The sequence below is a fragment of the Manis javanica genome, chromosome 3 (assembly GCF_040802235.1).
Source record: "Manis javanica isolate MJ-LG chromosome 3, MJ_LKY, whole genome shotgun sequence".
In the NCBI taxonomy this organism is placed as follows: domain Eukaryota; kingdom Metazoa; phylum Chordata; class Mammalia; order Pholidota; family Manidae; genus Manis; species Manis javanica.
In genome coordinates this window covers 33,117,100-33,134,690 of record NC_133158.1, presented here as the reverse complement: position 1 = coordinate 33,134,690, position 17,591 = coordinate 33,117,100, and the positions used below count along the sequence as shown (strand labels likewise).

General features: G+C 55.1%; 1 protein-coding gene across 4 annotated transcripts in view; it reads right to left on the bottom strand.

Annotated features, from left to right (window-relative positions):
* Positions 1 to 5,053: 5,053 nt before the first annotated feature.
* IFT122 (intraflagellar transport 122) overlaps positions 5,054 to 17,591 on the bottom strand; it is a 67,615-nt gene continuing 55,077 nt past the window's right edge. For 2 of the 4 annotated variants that reach the window (XM_017647350.3, XM_017647351.3), the window contains exons 21-29: positions 16,358 to 16,498; positions 15,119 to 15,213; positions 11,968 to 12,068; positions 9,779 to 9,944; positions 8,849 to 8,960; positions 8,121 to 8,246; positions 6,460 to 6,539; positions 5,970 to 6,134; positions 5,054 to 5,512 (exon numbers count right to left, since the gene is read on the bottom strand). In XM_017647350.3, coding sequence (XP_017502839.3) covers positions 5,423 to 5,512; positions 5,970 to 6,134; positions 6,460 to 6,539; positions 8,121 to 8,246; positions 8,849 to 8,960; positions 9,779 to 9,944; positions 11,968 to 12,068; positions 15,119 to 15,213; positions 16,358 to 16,498 — 1,076 coding nt within the window. In that variant the 3' untranslated portion in view covers positions 5,054 to 5,422. The other 2 variants (XM_017647352.3, XM_073231064.1) reach the window with 2 other exon arrangements.

Sequence of the window (17,591 nt, the reverse complement as noted above, 5' to 3'; positions counted from 1 at the left end):
TGGACACCATGGCACACGGGGCCTGTCTGGGGATGCCTGGTCATGCCGTGCTGGGACAGTCGGCCTTGGATTCCAAGGGGTGGGTCCCGGGACAGGAGGACAGGTTCTGGGGGCAAATGGAGGCTCAACACTCACTGGCTCCCCCACCTGTGTAAGGAGGCCAATGGAACCTCCCAGGAAGAGGCAGGGAGCTGGGAGTGCCCGGGGTGCTTGATGACCACTGACCAGCCACAAACGGGAGGGAGTACCTGCTGTGCTCCACACGCTTGCTCAGCTCTGGGGAGCAGAGTGAACAAAAAGGCCCAAACTCCTGCCCACAGCCAGGGGACGGCCAGGACGAGACTGTGACCCATTCCCAGCCCAGGAAGGCCTCTCTGAGAGGGTGGAGTTTGGGATAAGATCTCGGGGGTGGAAGGGGCTGGTCAGGGAAGTGTCCTTCTCTCCAAGACTTCCATCCCTTGAGCTCTCTCTCTTCCTGCCTGAGATTCCTAGACCCGTCTGCTCAGAAAAGTCACTCCCTTCCCTCCAGCTCCCCCGGGGTTTCACAGCCTGGCCCGTCCTAGGCATGTCAAGGCTTGTGCACAGAGGGCCGATGAAACACGAGTTGGTGGATGGGCGAGGAGGCAGGGGGGGTGGGACCCGGGTGGGGTGTGACCCCTCACAACTTAAGGTGCTTGGCCCAGTGATTAGCGCAACGTCAACGAGGTCAAGGTGGAGGGTGTGATTCTGAGCTGGCCCCTGGTAGCCAGCTGGGGGGTGATGGGCCCACATAGCCCTGCCCTGGCTTAATTCATGTTTTGTTCCTGTGTTTTTTGTCCATCATCCGGGCGGTAATGTGAGCCCACGAGGGTGGGCCAGGGCTGTCTTGCTCAGGTTCTTCCTATGGAAGAGGGCTGAATAATCCCACCTCACAGGGCTGTGGTCATGGGGAATGAAAGGCACCACTGAGGTCACAGTGCTCTCTGTTCTGTAAGGCATGACAAAGAATATTTTTTTCAACAAAAAATGCTCTTTGTTCAGAGCAACAGGCTCATGGAATGAGCTGGAAAGTCATTAGAGGTCACCTACTCTGACTCTCCCTGCTGCATTTTGCAAGTGGGGAGGCTGAGGTCCAGAGCTGGCCCTGAGTCGTCCATGCCACGTGACAAACCCAGGCTATCACCTGCCTGGCCACACCTTGCTCCCACTCCAAAGACAGCTCTTGGGAAAGGGCTACCAGTCATTCACCCCATGGTATAAATGTCAAAGAAAGCATTGCGCCGGGTTGGTGGCCAGACTAAGTCACACAGGCCTGGGGCAGCAGTGGTAGCTCCAGCGGGAGGGGGTAGCACTGGACTCTAGCCTGTGGCTCTGAATCACCTGAAGACCCAGGGAAGTCCCGCTCGCCCTCTAGCCTCAGTGCGGGACTAGGAAACCCCTGGGATCCTCGTCTACAGGGTAAACCTGACCTGTTTTTCCACCACGGCCCAGCTCATAGATCTTCAGACCTTACAACTGAGGCTTCACAGCTCTCCCTCCTGTTAGGCACGGCCCCTTCACGGACTGAGGCTCTGAGGTCACACAGCCTGGGGGCAGCCCAGTACCCCTCCTCCCCCGCTTCCTTGGGCCTCTGTTTCCTATTCTGTTACCTGTAAGTGATCAATGCATGCTGCTGACAGTTATCCTCTTACTGAATCTCATTCGGGTCTTAGCTTATAACTCATGCCCTTGTAGAGCCCCCAGCTCTACAAGCCAGAGCTCCACCCCATCACAATCATTTCCCACTTGGTACTTATCACTATCAGCCAGTCTTATTTGTCCCCTTACTGACTGGCGGCCCATTGCCCATCTATCTCTAGAACGCAGGGCCAGCCAGGTCTGTTCTTTGCCACATCTGAGCTTTCAAGCTCAGAGGTGGTGCTCAATAAAGATGTGACTGAATGAATAACTCCTCCTGGCCCCCGTGAGGCCTCCCTGCCCTCTCCCTCTGACAGCTGATGTTCCTCTGCGGAACTGGAATTGAACCGGGGCCATCTCACCCTCCCCCAGCCTGAGCTCTTTCATCTCCTGTGTTGGGTGGTCCATAGAGGGCCACTGAGCATGCAGACGGCTGGGCCCCGGTGTGGGTGACTTTCTGAGCAATTGCCCCCTGCTCAGGTGGGGGATGAGTTGTGAGGAGCTGGGAGGGGCGGGGATGGCGGTCCTGGGGTTGGCTTCTTGGAGCACGGCCCCTGCGAGCCCAGGTGCAGGGCCCTGACTTGGCTGTGGAGGATTAGGGTCTTAGCCGGCGACGCACAAATAACTCTTAAGCTTCTGCGTGGAGGTGCTGCTGGTTCAGCAGCTTCCCCATCTTCCTCCTTCCTGCCTCCCTTCACTGGCTTAGCCCACCTGGCCTTGTCACTGTCACCACTGCTGAGGGAGGCCTTAGGCTGAGCTGGGAATGCCAAGGGGAAAGAAAGGCAGGAGACAGACAATTCCCCGCCCTTTCCTTCCTCTCCTCCTGCCTCACTTCCTTCCTCCCCTCCTCCCCCCACCTCCTTCCCCTGTTCTGTCCTCCCCCAACCTTTGTCGAACATCTTCCATGTGCCCAGCGCTGGGTTGGGAGCTAGGGACACTGAGATGAACCCTATACAGTCCCTGCCCTCCGGGAGCTCCCAGTCTCGGGGGCAGCCAGGGGAAGTGGGAATCTGCTCCCAGCCCCAGTGCCGTGGGGGCCCAGAGGAGCAAGATGGGGGCCAGGAGGCAGGTGGGAGGCTCCTCAGCCTAGGCAGGGGGTGTGGGCCAGCACGGACAGAAGGGCAGGCCTGGGGATCTGGGGGGCACTGAGAGTTCCCAGCAGGAGAGGGGCATGACCAGGTTCTCATTCCAGGAAGAAGTTCTGGAGTCTGGATGGAGGGCTATCCAGGCACACTGGGGAAGTGTCCAGCCCAAGGTGAGCTCCCCGCCCAGTGCAGGCCTCTTTGCTGAGGCCCACACCTGCGCCAAAGGCTAGGCTGGCACAAGTGGAAGGTCACCTGCTGTCTGCCATAGGCAGCAACCCCAGAGAATGAGTACCTGTTTACCTGTCCAAGAGCCACAAGGGGCTCCTAGCTTTGGTAGCCTTGCTGGGGGTGAATGGGGGCACCCAGCTAGCTGAAGTCAGGCTATATCCAGGTCCACTGAAGGTCTGGCCTAGGGCTCTTTCTGGGTCACCTAATTCTCCTCTTCCCTACTTTTTCTATCCGAGAACGTGGGTACAGTGTTGAGGACTTGGAGACGAGGTTAGGATCAAGCAGCAGTCTGGACCACTTCTAAGCTGTGCAGCTTCAGCAGGGGCTTCTCCCTCCAGGCCTCAGGCTCCCCTTAGTGAGCTGCGCCCTGTGGTGTCTTCATGGCAGTGAGGGGTCGCCACATTATCAGATGGAGACTGAGGCTTGAACCTCAGGGCAGAGCTGGAAGAGGCCCTTTAGTACACAGGGGGACGCTAAGCCTTGAAGAGGGGATGGACCTGGGCAAGACCCCATCCAAGTTGGGACGGGAGAGCAGAACATAATGCTCAGGTGCAATGGCTGTGCTGGGTGTGAGTCCTGTCTTGGCTCAACAAATATTTGTTGAATCCATACGCTGCTGAGTCTGTTTCAGCATCTGCATAACGGGCATCCTTGGAGGCTGTTGAAGATTAAATAAGATGATGCACTGCACACAAGGTACTTAGCGCGGGGGCTGGCTGGGTTTAATGGAGCTACGGCAGCTGTTTCTCAGACACAGGCCTCCGGAGCGCAGCTTCCCCGGGGCAGCCGAACCCGGGTGCGGCACAACTTATTTGTGTGTAATTCGGCTGAGAAGATGCAGCCGCCTGCTGGAGTCTTGGGCTGGGCCCCCTCCCACTGCCTCTAGCCCGGACCATCTGATCTGTCACTGTGATTGACGCCTGGAGGGTGGCTGGGGCTGTTTTCTCTCTCTCACCCGTTTTTTTCCCAGCCATATGCAAATGATTTCAGTTCAAGTAATGCGCTAATGGAAACCCTAACACATTAATAAATGTTTAGCAAGAGAGAGAGCATGCGTGATCCTAAGTAATTAGACACTCAACGGAGGAGTTCTGTTGGCACAACTGTCTGCCTTCCTTTCTTTATTTTCCTCCATCATCTCTAAAGGGAGATGCAGAGGGGGTGGGGGGCGAGGGGCAAGCCAGGGGCCCAGCTCCCACACTCACCACTGGGTGGCCTACGTAGCTGCTCCTCTCCAGGCCTCAGTGGCTGCGTCCCTCCAGTGGGGACATTGGTCCCACTCTGCCCACTTCACAGATGAGCTGTGAAGTACCAATATCTAATCATGAGGGAGGTGTTTTCTGCCCTCTAGCCCAGTTCCCTTCCTCCTGATGTCCGGACTTTGCATAGAGCGCTGGATTGGGCAGGCAGAGGGGAGTGCGAAGGGAAGGCCTCCGGGAAGGATACATCAGGGGCTCCCCACCCAGGACTGGGTGAGCACCATGGACCCCAGCGCCTCCGGCTATAGAATGGAAATCATAATCACACAGGGCCGATGTGAGAACTCAGACAACATATGAAACACGGTTGGCACAGGAAAGGTCCCCAATAAGTGTCAGTTCTCCTCCAGCTTCCCATCTGCTACCCATCCTTGCCCTCAAGCTGCCAAATTGGGTGCTGCTGATGCTCAGGGGAAGGGACCTTAGGGGAACCTCAAATGGAACCTACTGGCTTCAGGAACTGGAGGGAGGGGGGGCCTCAGGAGGGGCTGGGGCCTCTGTGTGGCTAGCAGAACCAGGTGCAGGGGGCCTGGCCCTAGCCGGCAGGATGTGGGTTCCAGAAGCTATGGGGAGGGGCCCTCTTTGCCATCTTCTTTGGAGGCAGGTATCTTATCTTCCTGTCAAGATGGAGCCCCGTTAAACCAAAATAAATTTTAAAAAATAGCCGGTCCCCTACCCATTCCCATATTGCCATTTCAATTAGATTAAATTTTAAGAGCACACAAACGTAATGTTCCTCTCAGATCAAATTAGAAACAGGTGCACTTTTGCATAAGGAAATTAAGTTGCAGACAATATGAAGATTTGCTAAAATGCAGACACTGATGAAAATAAGTAGCCCTTTTATTTGTAATTATTGAGGCAATCTGTTCGCAAAGTGTACATGTTAATGGTCTGACAGATCTGTGGACTCCAGCAGGCTGCTGTGAACAACTAAGAGCCCTTCTGAAAGTAACAGATTTTTCTTCTTTGAAAATATATGTACATTCCCTTCTCCATCTCCTGGTGCTATTTACAAGGCACAAAATGCCATAATAGGAATTCCGTGGTTGCACAAGGCCCCTCCCTAAAATACAGACTTGATCTGGGCAGAAGACGCTAAGAGTTTAATTCTTCCTTTCTTTGATAGAGCAGCCGAATGCAAGGCAGCCGGGGAGGGAGCAGGTAGCCCTGACATGCTGCCACGGTCATGGGTCACGGGCCGGGGTCATCCGTGCGCCTCCGGCAGTAAGGGCAGCAGGTGTGCTGCAGCACCAGCAGCTCATAGTCCTCTGAGTGGAACATCTGCGAAGACACAGCCATGCCCCTGAGCCACAGCTCTGGCTGCCTGCCTGCCCCGAGCCTGGCAGTGACCACTGCTGTTCATGGGGACGTGACTTGGCAGTGAGTCAGGGCTAGAAGCACCAGGTGCAGGACATCTTTGAGGACTGAGAAGGGAGGCTGAGAAGGGTCTGAGGCCCCTCTTTTTCTAAATGAAGGTCAAAGGCACACCACACTTGCCCAGCCCTCCTGGATGAAAGGCAGGTGCAGAGAGCACAGGGGTCAGCTGCCTCCAGATAGCACATGGAAGGCAGACGAGAGGCGAGGGCCTGAGGACAGCCCAGCCTCTTTTCCTAACCTGAAGCCTTGGTCTTGGCCACTGGGCGGATCACTTGTGCTTTTCCCAGGTGCCCAGGCTCCCCAAGGGGATATTTGGGAACCACCCACAAGCTACAGGAAAGGAGGGACAAGGGCCCAGTACCTGGAAGCAGGAAGGGCACATGGTGATGGAGACATCGGGCAGGAGAGAACGGAAGTACTGCCAGCGCAGGGGCGGGGGCCAGCGCTTGATGAGGACATCCCGACGGCTCATGGAGCGCAGCACCGACCGGCTCACCACCACGGGCACGAACTCCGAGCCGCCTTGCTGCTCAATGGGCAGGCGGGAAGCAGGGGGCACTGGAGCTCTCACTCAGCCATGGGCAACACATGTATGTGGGTCATGGTCCCAGAATCTTTGGGGGTGGCTGGGGAGGACCCCAGAGACTTCCCCTGCTGGGTACCTAAGCAAGCCTGCCAGTTCATATAGCCCTTGCTGGTCATCTCTGGTGATGGGGTGCCCACCCCCTCCTCCTCCAGCACCTCTGACAGGGAACAAGTTCCTCCTCATGCCAGGGAGTGTGAACAGAAGACACCTAAGACCGCCCATCCACAGGCCTTGCGTGCCTCAGCACTTAGAGAGGTGCCCTCACCTCAAAGCTCAGCTTTGCCATGAACGGGTCATCATCTCCCATGGAGTCCATGGTCTCATCCAGCCTCAAAGTCTGGGAATCTGGAGGGGTCTGGTCAAGGATGGAACCTGACGCTGAGCGGGAAATAGGCCCCACCCTCTGCCCAACATGTTAAGACTCACAGGAGCTCTATCCGGGCTCTGGCAAACAGTAGAGCAGGTTTCCAGGTGGAGGAATAGAGGGAATGGCAGTGGGAAAGAGACAGCCCTGGTGATGGTTAACGCAAACCCCAATGCACAGCAGGAAAGGAGGGACAAGGGTCTGACTGGCCCTCTGCTGTCCCACACAGACCACAGCATGGCTCATGAAGGCCTGCCGGCTGGAAGCATCATGTGAACAGAGGCCTGCAGGCCTGTGTGCGTAGGAGTAGAAATGATAGCCCTAGCCAGAAATCATGTCAGCAAACCCAGCAATTCCTGGAGAAAAGTCTCAGCAGCTGCCGGTGGTCTGTAGGCATTGGAGATGGCCTCACAGGTGACATTTCATGGAGCAGTGGGTGAGAGTGCCTCCAGATCCCAAGGCCAGCCAGACTCAGGGAAGGTGCCCAGGACGCCATCCCCTCTGCCAGGCAGTGGTGGAGGAGCTGTGGGGGGCCAGGGAAGCGGGACTCCCATGACATGGCCCACCCCAAGGGAACAGAGGCTGCTGGCACCAAATCAGGTACAGGACATGACCCCGCATGGCAGCCACAACTCAGCCTAAGCAGCTGTGTGTGTGCAGATGTGGTTTCTGTCTTCTTTCTTTAGCAAACAACTGGGTTTTCCTCTTTTCCCTGTGCCTCAAAGTGTGGTCCACAGACCAGCAGCATTGGCACTGCCTGGGAGCTTACAGAAACGCAGGCTTCCAGCCCACCCAGACCTGCCGACCCAGCTGCCCCGGGTAATGAGTGTGCACACTCACTCGCAGAAGGCCCCCTCCTGTGCTCAGCAAGGCTGATGAATACGGCCCTGGCCACATGGTTAAACTGAGCTGTGGCCCTTGGCCCCAGGTGTTCCAGTGAGGGCAAGCCCTGGTATTTTGCCGACACACTAGGAGGAGTGTTGGCACATTCTGAGGGGTTGCAAGGCTGAGGGGATGTGGGGTTGACACTGCTGGGGGGATGGGGCAGGTGCTGCCTAAGAACAAAGCCACCCAGAGGCCAGCAGAGGCAGGAGGCAGGGGATAGCCTCTCCCAGCACCCACAGAGCACCTAGATCCAGCTGTGCATTCCTCTGTAACTGGCTTTACACCTTTCAGTTTGCTCTGAGTTGTGGGTTTTGTCCCTGGCCATAAAAGGGATGTGAATGGAAGAGTTGGGGCCACCAGCACGGGCGTGACACACCATCTGCATGGCCAAGCGCAGACAGCACCTATTAGGCACCAGGGGAGAGCAGGAGGCTCTCCCGTGTCTGCCACATGCCACTTCTAGGCCTGGGGGCCTGCACTGCCCCCTCCTATACCTCTGCCCCAGGGCCAGCTCTCTGCCCATCTCTGGCCCCCGTCCCTGATCCCACGTGGGCCTCCCCAATCTCTCAGCAGTGGGCTGCCATGCCCTTGCCTCCCAGGCCAGCCCTGCTTCAAGGTCCCCTGCCTTGCACCTCCTGCACTGGCACATACAGGGCTCCAGCCAGCACCCAGGATACTGCTGCTCGTGATCTCTTGCCATTTGTTCTCACGCTTGTGTCTTGGTGCCTCCAGGTCAATGAGGGAGACGGCTTCTTCATCAGTGATGCCCTCCTCCAGGTAGAACTCAACCAGGTGCAGCACCTCTGAAGGGCACAGGGCATGGGTGGGGCTGGAGGCCGGCAGGCCAGCCCGGTGTGGGCAGGAGGTGGGGCTGGGCAGCTCTCACCAGGCAGCAGGAGGCGAGGCGGAATCACAGAGCACCTTCCTCACCCAACGACAGGCCTCCCAAAAGCAAGCAGGGGTGAGCGGGTGTGTGTGCATGTGCACATGGCTGAGAACTGGGGGTCTTCATCCCTCTTTATTCCCCCTAATAGCTGGATGGGATCCTTTCCCAGGAAAGAGGCGAGGCCTCTGCCCAACTGCTGCAAAGGGGCTTCTGGTCCTTTGTCTACATGAAAAACCTGGGACTTAGGTGCCCTCTAAGCCTCCCAGACCAAATGCCTGACCAGAGGGCTCTATTGCGGGGCCACTTCTGTTATGCAAAGCACCCCACTGGGTTCTGAGGTGTGAGTACTTCAGGTTCAGGCAGCACTGGCCCCGTCTCTGGGAACCCTGAGTGACTGTGCATCAGGCAGGATGGGTATCACACTGACCCCAATTCACAGATGAGGACACATGTGGTCAATAAGCAGTGAAGGGAACCCAGCCATTCAGTGGCTACCCTGTCCACGTGTGTGGGACTCACCATAAGAAGAGGCAGAGAAGACAAAGGGCTGGCGGCAATTGATGCAAACATTGCCCAGGTTGTTCAGCAATGGGTTGTTGGTGGAGCAGCGGTAGCACAAAGGTACCAGCTCCTACAAACAGAAGCAACACAGCTGCCCACGGGCCAAATGGGTATGGCTGGGGGGCACACGTCCCTGCCCTCCACCCCAGACGCCTCCTCACAGCTGGACTCAGTAGCACTGTTTGGACAGGAATGACAATGGTAGCCACCATGTACCAGCCACTTACTAGGAGCAGGCAGGCTCTGTGCTAAGCATACGACCTGTGTGGCTCATGTATGCCCACAGCCACCTGGTGGACAGCTATCATAGGTGTTCCCGTTTGACGGGGGGGAAACTGCTGCTCCCAAAGATTGAAGTGTAGCTAAGAAATGGTGGAGCTAGGAGTTGAACCCAGGCCTGTGCTGAGCTTGCAGGAGGGGATTGTGCAGGAGACAGTGGCTGGTTGGGCTGAGGAGAGAGGGAGGGGGCAGAGACCAGGCTGCAGATGTGTGGGGTGGATTTGCTGGGGAGCAATAGCCTGGTTCCAGAAGTGGGTGGGGGCTCCTCCAGTGAGTGAAGGCGGGCCCTCTGGGCATGCTGGTAACCCTCTGGGCAGGGCAGCGTGGGTAGAGCCATGACAGACAGAGCCTCAGGTAGGAAGTGAGGGAGGGTGGGGCTCTGGGTCTCTAGGGGGCCGGGGCTGCAGCCAGAGCACAGCAGGCTGAGTGGAGAAGAGAGGAGGTGGACAAAGAGGAGCAGAATGAGTTGACAAGCCATGGCTTGGGCAGGGGAGGAGGGCAGAGCCCTAAGAGCAGAGTGGCACCTTTCAAAGGGAACCCAGGCTGGGTAAGAAGGTATCAAGAGACATCTAAGAGGAGGAGGAAACCCAGAGGGGGGAGTGCCCTCACCTCGCTGTCATGGAAGGGCTTGGAGCGGATGGTCAGACTGCCCAGCTCAATGGACTTCTGGAACCTGGCAGGGATCTGCAGGCCCTGCAGCTTGTCGTAGGCATGCCGGGCCAGCTTGTAGGCACCCAGGGCCTTGCTTTGCTTGGCCAGAGTGAAGAGCGTGTTCCTGCCAATTACAGGGTTAAGGACAGCAGAGGCCACCTGGGGCCTGTGAGCTGGCACTGCCTACCCTCGGGGTGAACCGTGTGCTCGACCAGAGCTTGTGCTGGTGCCAGGAGGGCATGGGCAGGAGCCTGAGGACTGCCCTGATCATTTGTGGATGCAAGTGTATTTCTCGGATGTCAAGGCCCAAGGATTTTTCCAGAGACAGACAGTGCAGCTTCCATTAATATTTTAACCTAGCTTAGGTTCCCTGACTGTGCTGATGGCTCATCCTGTACCCTGACCTAGCCAAAATGACTCTCCCTCGCCTCATCCAGCCTGCCAGCCAGGCCCCATGATGCCTGGCACCTAGTGCCCTCCTGCTCCAGCCCCACCAGATACAGCCTGTCCTTGACTGCCTGGAAGCCACCCCAGGTCAGCTCACAAAGTCCCCTGGGTGCAGAGCTCTGCTCGCTACCTGTGCTTTACCAAGGCCACAGCCATTCTGAGTGGCAGCATCCCTGGCTCTCTGAGGCCCTCCCAGGAGCTCCTGAGTCTGTGACGGCCAAGCCTTTGTTCTTGATCTCCCATAGTCATCTCCGATGCTGGCTGTCCTTGGGCAGGCCCAGGCTTCCCTCCTTCCCCTCCCCTGCCTAGGAACACCCTTCCCACTTCTCCTTGGCAGCCTCAGCTAACCCTGTGGGCCCAAGCTCCCTCCTCCTCCCTGCTCTCCCCACGGATGCTCCTGCCTCCATGCCTCTGGTGTGGTACCTGCTACCCCAGCAGTCATCTGGAGGTGTTTCCTTGTCTGTGTCTCACTGTGACTCCTCCAAGTCAGAAACTAGGTCAGGAGCCTTTTCAAGGTCCCCAGTGGACAGTACAGGGTGAAGCTCAGGGTAGGGGTTCAATCAAACTCTGCTGACCTGAACAGAACTTGCTGGAAAGGTTGAGTGCACCTTCTGAGGGCTCACAACTATGGTTGTGACCACTCCTCTGCAGGGGTGTCAGCCAATGAAGGTATCACTTGATTTGGGGGAACTTCCTCTGAAATGCAAATGATGGGCCTGACACCCTTGGAAGCAGCCAGTTCTCACCAAGCAGCACCTCTGAGCCCTTTCCTGGGAGGACCTTTCCCTCACAGACAGAGGGTGGGGTTGGAGCTGGGAAGGGTCTGAGAACAGTGAGGTTTAGAAGAGGACAGGGCATGATTATAACTCTTGTGACTTTCAGAATCTTCAAGATTTGGGTCATTTCCTGAAGTTTGTTGCAGCACAAGCCCTTAGGCCCCTTCTTTGCTTACAGCCCCACTGTGTCCCTCACTGGCCAGGGAAGAAGAGGTCAATTCACAGGGAGGCCTCAGGCTGCTGTCTCTCCAGCCTGGTTCCTATCTGGGGCCAGCTTCGTCTCCTCCCAAATACCATGCTCACTTTGTCTCTGTGTCTTGTGTTTCCCTGGAATACCTACTCAACCATCTTCCCTGGTCACTTCAGCCTATGGATGGATCTCACCTACTCCAGACAGCCTTCCCTGACCCCATGGCCCTGACCCTAGCTGTATTCCACCGTTGGACACAGCACACATCCCACTGAACCAAGCCCTGACACTTTTCACCTCCCCTTCTTTGTCCCGTAGTGCCTGGCCCCCGCTCCATCCACAGGTGCTCCGTCCACCTGGGCTGAACAAGCTCTCCCCCATCTCCTCTCCAGGGAAGCACCCAAGATTCCAAGCCCTAAGAGTTGGTACTTCCTATTTCAGTCACACCCTCATTTGTGGTTCTGGGAGGGCGGGCTTGGACAGTGCCGGCTAGAGATCCATTGCTGGGCCCAGCCCAGAAAGCCCTGAAAACTCATCTCCTCTTGGCACTGGCCCTCTGGCCTCTCTGGCTGAGAATCTTCTACAGCAAAACAGCAGCAGCAAGCTAGCTCTTTCTCTTCCCTAAGGGCTGCTGGAGAGAGGGAGGGCTCTGCCAGTAAAGTGCTCTGGAAATAATTCTCAGGGGCCATTAGACTACTGGGGTGGGACAGAGGGTTGGGGGAGAGAAAGGATACACTTTAGAGATGCCCAAGGGGGTGTCCTTGGTCAGGCTGTGCAGTAGGAACCTGGAGATGTTGAAGAGGGTTTCGGGAAGATGCAAACTGAACGGTTCTTCCTGCAGTGAGAAAAGCAAACAGGGATGGAATTCCTCAGCTGAGTAGCTGCTGGGCCAGATCAAAAGGCCAACACCAGTCACTTTGAATTATTGCAATAAAAAGAGTGAATCCTCCTACTGAGCACCTACTGTGTGCTGGGAGTTTTATATCACTGCTTCATGTGGTCTTTAACACAATCCTCTGAGAGATGCATTTTTATCCTCACTGTACTGATGAGAAAACTGAGGCCCAGAGAGATCATTTGCCCAAGTCAGCAGGCTAGAAAGGAGCAGAGCTGGGATTCACACCCAGGTCTAATTGTAAAACCCAAGAACGTCTTTCTCCCAAGCTGCACTCCCTCTGGGGTTGGTAATGGTTTCATTTCCCTGACCTCAAGTTGTCTCCAATTAGCTCTAAAAGAGAAGACCTTTTATGCAATTTAGTACATGGCCACGATGTAGCATGCCTATAAACAGAGGCAGTTAACCCCTTCTAGCATGAAATCACATGCCTCATCTCTGTGGTCCAACAGCCTGACTGCTTGACGCCCACCAAACGTGCACATGCGGTGGCGCTCCTCAGCTGCTCAGCCCTGCACCCCCAGCACCTGGCTCAGGCCCTGACAGACAGGCACTCCACATCCATTAGTTGAATGAATAGATCTCCTGTACCTAGAGGCTGTCGGAAGCTTAGCACAGTAGACCATAGGGGATTTTCTATCAGAAGGGATCCATAAAAGGTTAAGAACACTGTATTTTGAAGAAATCTGGCATACTGTGTGCAAACCAAAGCAGGCAGCAACCCCTCCTCCTTGAGTGGTGCTTCCTAATTGCTAGGCCATGCTCATCACTGAGTCACCACGACGTAGGCCCTAACTGGCCTAAATTCATAAGGACTCACTTTATACTTCTTCTTTGATTCTGAGCCCAGTATTCTCTCTTTAGTTTTCACTTGAATTTCTATAGCCTTTGTTAGTTCCAATAACCCAAGAAAACATGAGACTGCATCCTTTTCTGGGTGAGAGTCAGGGAGAAGCCTTGCCTCTGGTTATATTCCAGTTGGTATGGAAGCTAGAAGTAGCCCAGAAGAACAGAGTAGGGTGAGGAGTCTTTGGGATTAGCACCTTTCCGCTGGGAAAGGAGCCATTATCTCAGCAGAGGTCTGAGGCTCCCTTTCCAGTCTGTTCCTTGGCCAGGAATGTCTTTCTTCTGCCTCCTCCTCACTTGTCCCATTCCTACTATCTCCCTCCTCTCAGCTTAGGGATCACCTCCTCTACGAAGTCTCCCTCGTCCTCTAAGTTTCTCCCTTGAGGGAAGAAGGAATCTCCTAGACTGTGAGTTCCTAAGGGACAGGGACAATGTCTTGTTCACCACTGTGTCCCATGGCCTTGGCAGAGGGCTGTCACACAGTAGGCATCTGTCGAATGGCCCAACAAAGCCTCTGCTGGCGTGGGGCTGCCACAAGCTCACAGCGGCATGTAGGTCCTGGAGCAGCGCTTAGATGTGACATAAAGGAGAGCCCGTGGCTGCAGACGGACCAGAAGACAAAGAGCAAGAGGAAGAGCTGGGCTCCAAGGTGGCTGAGGCAAATCAAGGCTGAGCTGCGGTCTTGACTTCCAAGCCTGAGTTGAGTTTGGGGTCTTTTCTGGGTGGCTTCTTTCCAGGTGAGCATCTAATAGAGAAGAGGGGCCCTGAAAAGACTGTAAGGCAAGGTGAGGCCCCTTGAGGCTGGCCCTGGTGTGGGGATGGACTGACAGCTGGTCCAGGCAGAGCTGACCAGAGGAGTCTCTTTTGCCAGGCTTTCCCCAGAGGCAGAGAATGTGCTGAGAGTTTGGCACCAAGGAAGGGGAAGAGATGCCCCGGGTGGAAGGCAGGGCCTCTGAGATGGTCAAAGAACTGTGAGAGGCTTGCTCTGGGGGAGCAGGCCCATGGGCACTGGGTCTGAAGCCTCTGCACGGGGCACAGGAATGGCTGACAGTCATCTAGGGTCACTGTGCCAGGCGTTCTCCAAGTGCTTTTCCATTTTGAACTAATTTAGCCCTCACAACCACCCCATCGAGTAGATACTGTCAGCACCCCGATCCTGCAGGGAAGAAGAGAGGCACTGAGGAAGGTATACACCCTGCCCAAGGGCAGGTGGCAGAGCCGGCAAGTGAGGCCAGGGGTCTGCCTTCTCCCATGAGAGCAGAGGTCAGGGAGAGGCTGGGTGCCAATCCTAGCAATAGAAGGCCTCTGTCCAGAGTCTCAGTTTCCTTACCTGTGAAATGAGGATGATAACACATATCTTGCAAGGTTTGAGGACTGACTGAGTTGATATAACAAAGCCCTCAGCACACTGCCCGGTATGTGTGACGTAAGTGCTCGATAAAAGTTCATTATTGATATTGTCCCCCTTGCTGAGCAGCACAAGAGAGGCTCACCTTGTAGTTTAATCAACGTTTGTTGAGTGGTTGAGGACCCACAAAATGAGCAGGTTGATAACAACCTGTCACCTATTCCCCAATATCAGGAGCTAGATTTAAAATGACTTAATCAAAAGAACCAGGGAGTGGCTAAAAAGACCTATTTGAGTCTCCGGAGATCAAGCCAACCCTCTTGTTTTACAGAGAAATAAGCTGAGGGCCAGAGAGAGGAAGCAAATGGCTCGAGTCACAGAGCAAGTCAGCAGCTGGGCCAGGGAGGCACCTGGGGCCTTCGGTTAGAGCTGGGCCTTCACCCATCTAGAAAAGAGGTCCCCGTGGAATATCTATGCTGATTATTTTAGTGATAGGACTTTGTCTGGCTAACCCAGGGTCTGCCAAGTCATCCCAACCTGAAGCAGGCAACTGGAGAGGCCCATCCTAGCTCTGACTTGCCAGTTCAGAGGCCCACAGCTCACTCTATGTCAAAGAGCCAATCAAGGGAAATCCAAGTTCCAAATTTTGTGTACCAGGAGACCAGGATTACTCAGCAGGTCACCCTGACCAGTGGGTTCATTTTCATCCAGAGGTCTGCTGCTCTTTTGGACAAGCTCAGTGCCCCTAGCTCAGTAGGCAGCATCCCTACCAGGCACCCCTTCCCAGCCACCTTACCGTGTACCGCTGAATGGCATGGTAGCCATGGTACAGCTCAGCCAAGTGCTGGAAGTGGTGGAACTTGCTGAGCATAGTGTCCTTCTGGGCAGGATCTGTGGTGTGCAGGGGTGGGGGGTAGGGCAGGAGGGAGAAGACGTGTCAAACTGTGTCTGGAAGGAAGGGCGAGGCAAGGGCATGGTTGCCTGTGTCAGTTCTCCCCCGACACAGGGCCTACAGAGGGGAGGGCAGCAGAGTGCGGGGATGGGAAAGGCGCTCTATGTCGGGGCTGGGGCCATCCGGAGACAGGTGACGTGGCCAGGAACAGTCTGAGGACATTTCCCACAGGTCCTCCGGATATCACGGCTATACCCAAGCAGGTCATGCCCCTGGGATGGTGGGGGTGGGAGCGACAACTGCAGCAAGAGGGTGACTGCTAGTACTCAGACATGCCAAAGGCACCTGGTGGGCAGGGTGGGCAGATGGCAACTTCATTCATGCTCATCTCAAGCCTCTTCCTGTGTGTTTGTTATTCCTTATCAAATGCACAGCCCACTGGCCAGAACAGAAAAAATGGCACCTTCCACTTGGACTTGACAGTTTGCAAATATAACCACAGCTTCTGTGAGGCTCAGACAGCCTTAGGAAGGAAGCAGGGCAGGATTACCCCCACCCCACAGGGAGGTAGAGCTTAGGGAAGAGCTGTGGCTTGTTTGTTACAAGGTACCTAGCTGCCTCCGGGGCCAGTGCTTTTCCCACCCCAGCCTGCAGGCCTTTGTCCAGTGAAGAACATCCCCATCCCCTCTGCTTCCAGGACTCCCTCAGCACATCATGGGAAGGCCCGGGGAAGAAAGCAACATTGCAATGGTTTTCTGGTCTGAGATGAGTGAGGATCTGAACAGCATTATTGTGAAGTGATCTCTTTTTCATCTTTTAATTAAATTTTTTTTAAACCACATTCACCCAGCTCCAGTTATGGGCCCCCGGGTAGCAAGGGAGAGATACATTCTGAATTAGCAACACTGGGCAGGAGCTCCCAACCATACCCCAGGACAGCCCTCATGCCATCCTTAAAATTATGGGCAAACTGGAAAAAGATGACCCGCCAGATTACACTGCTACAAGACGGAGTTCTGGACAGCACACCCAATACATAAGCCCAGGGCTTTCATTAAAACGTCCAGCTCTTTCGATGTTTATCTTGGTGCCAGAGAGGAGCCGGAGAGAAGCAGCAGTCTCAAGCAGCTGATGTTTACTCACCTTGAGCTACAGCGAGGCACTGCATGGACAGCACCCAGTAATAATAGGCCGCATCGCGGAACCTGCTCTCCACTACGGCATTGTGTGTGAGCTGCTCCAGCACCCTGACGGCCTCCGCCTGCCTCCCAGCCTTGTGGAACGCTGCAGGGGCACACAAGCACACACAGCTCGGAGTCAGAGGCAAGGCTGCGGGAGCAGGACACTCATCGCAGCAGCCGCAGCACTTCACTGCTGGGACACGCACCTCAGGCCGAAGACTAAAAATAACCGAGGCTACATCCTGAAAAAAGTACAGTGAGATATACTCCTTTTTGGCTGGGAAAAGGCAACCGACTTTGGAAAGGCATAGTGAAACCTGAGGAAAGCCGTGCTCAATTCCAGGGCAGCAGACCTCTGGATTTGCCGCCACGCCACTCCAAGGGCTTTGTGGCTCCCAGGGGGATGCTAACAGGTGGCACTGTAATGGGCTTGGTGGTTTACAAAGTGCTTTTGTTACTCATTACCTCAATGAAGAGTCACAACAGACTTATGAAGGCTCTTTTAACAGGCTCTCAGGAGGGAGGTGAAGTGGCAAACCCCAAGGTCACAGAATCAGCCCAACTCAAGATCTTGGTGTATCTTCAACTGAGAGCTTTGTGATGACAGCCTTGAAAAATCTAGCTCAGTTCCAGCAACCAAGCATTCCTGAGCATAAGCAAAGATTCTCTCAATCATTCCTATCTCCATTTAACTGAACTTTCCAGAGTCCCTACTATGTGGCCAGCCCCTAGGGATGTTGGAGGCTGCCAGGGAAGTACCTCTAGCTGTGACACTTGCCCATGTGCGGGCACTCAAATGATCCAAATCTTCTGCTTTCAAGAAGGAAAAGGTCTGGCCTTTGTTCGAATCTCATCTCCAATCTCTTGTCTGAGTACCAAGTTACTATGGCGATGGATTCTTGGAAGGGCAGACACAGACAGATGGATAGGTTGATGTATTTTGCCCAAACCTGCACATACTTCAGCAACTGGGTGCTCTGGAAATGCTGAAGCAGTAGAGAACACACTGTCCTTCAGTGGGGGCTCTGAGCTGAGGAGCTCCAGCAAGGAGACATGTGTTCAGCAATGTGTCCGGAGGTGGCAACTGTTACCATATAGAAGTGTGAATGAGATGTTATGGAATAGGACACACCCTGCTGCAATTAGAACACTTCCCAAAGAGGCAGCAAAACCTAGTCAAGAATCAGGTTCCCCAG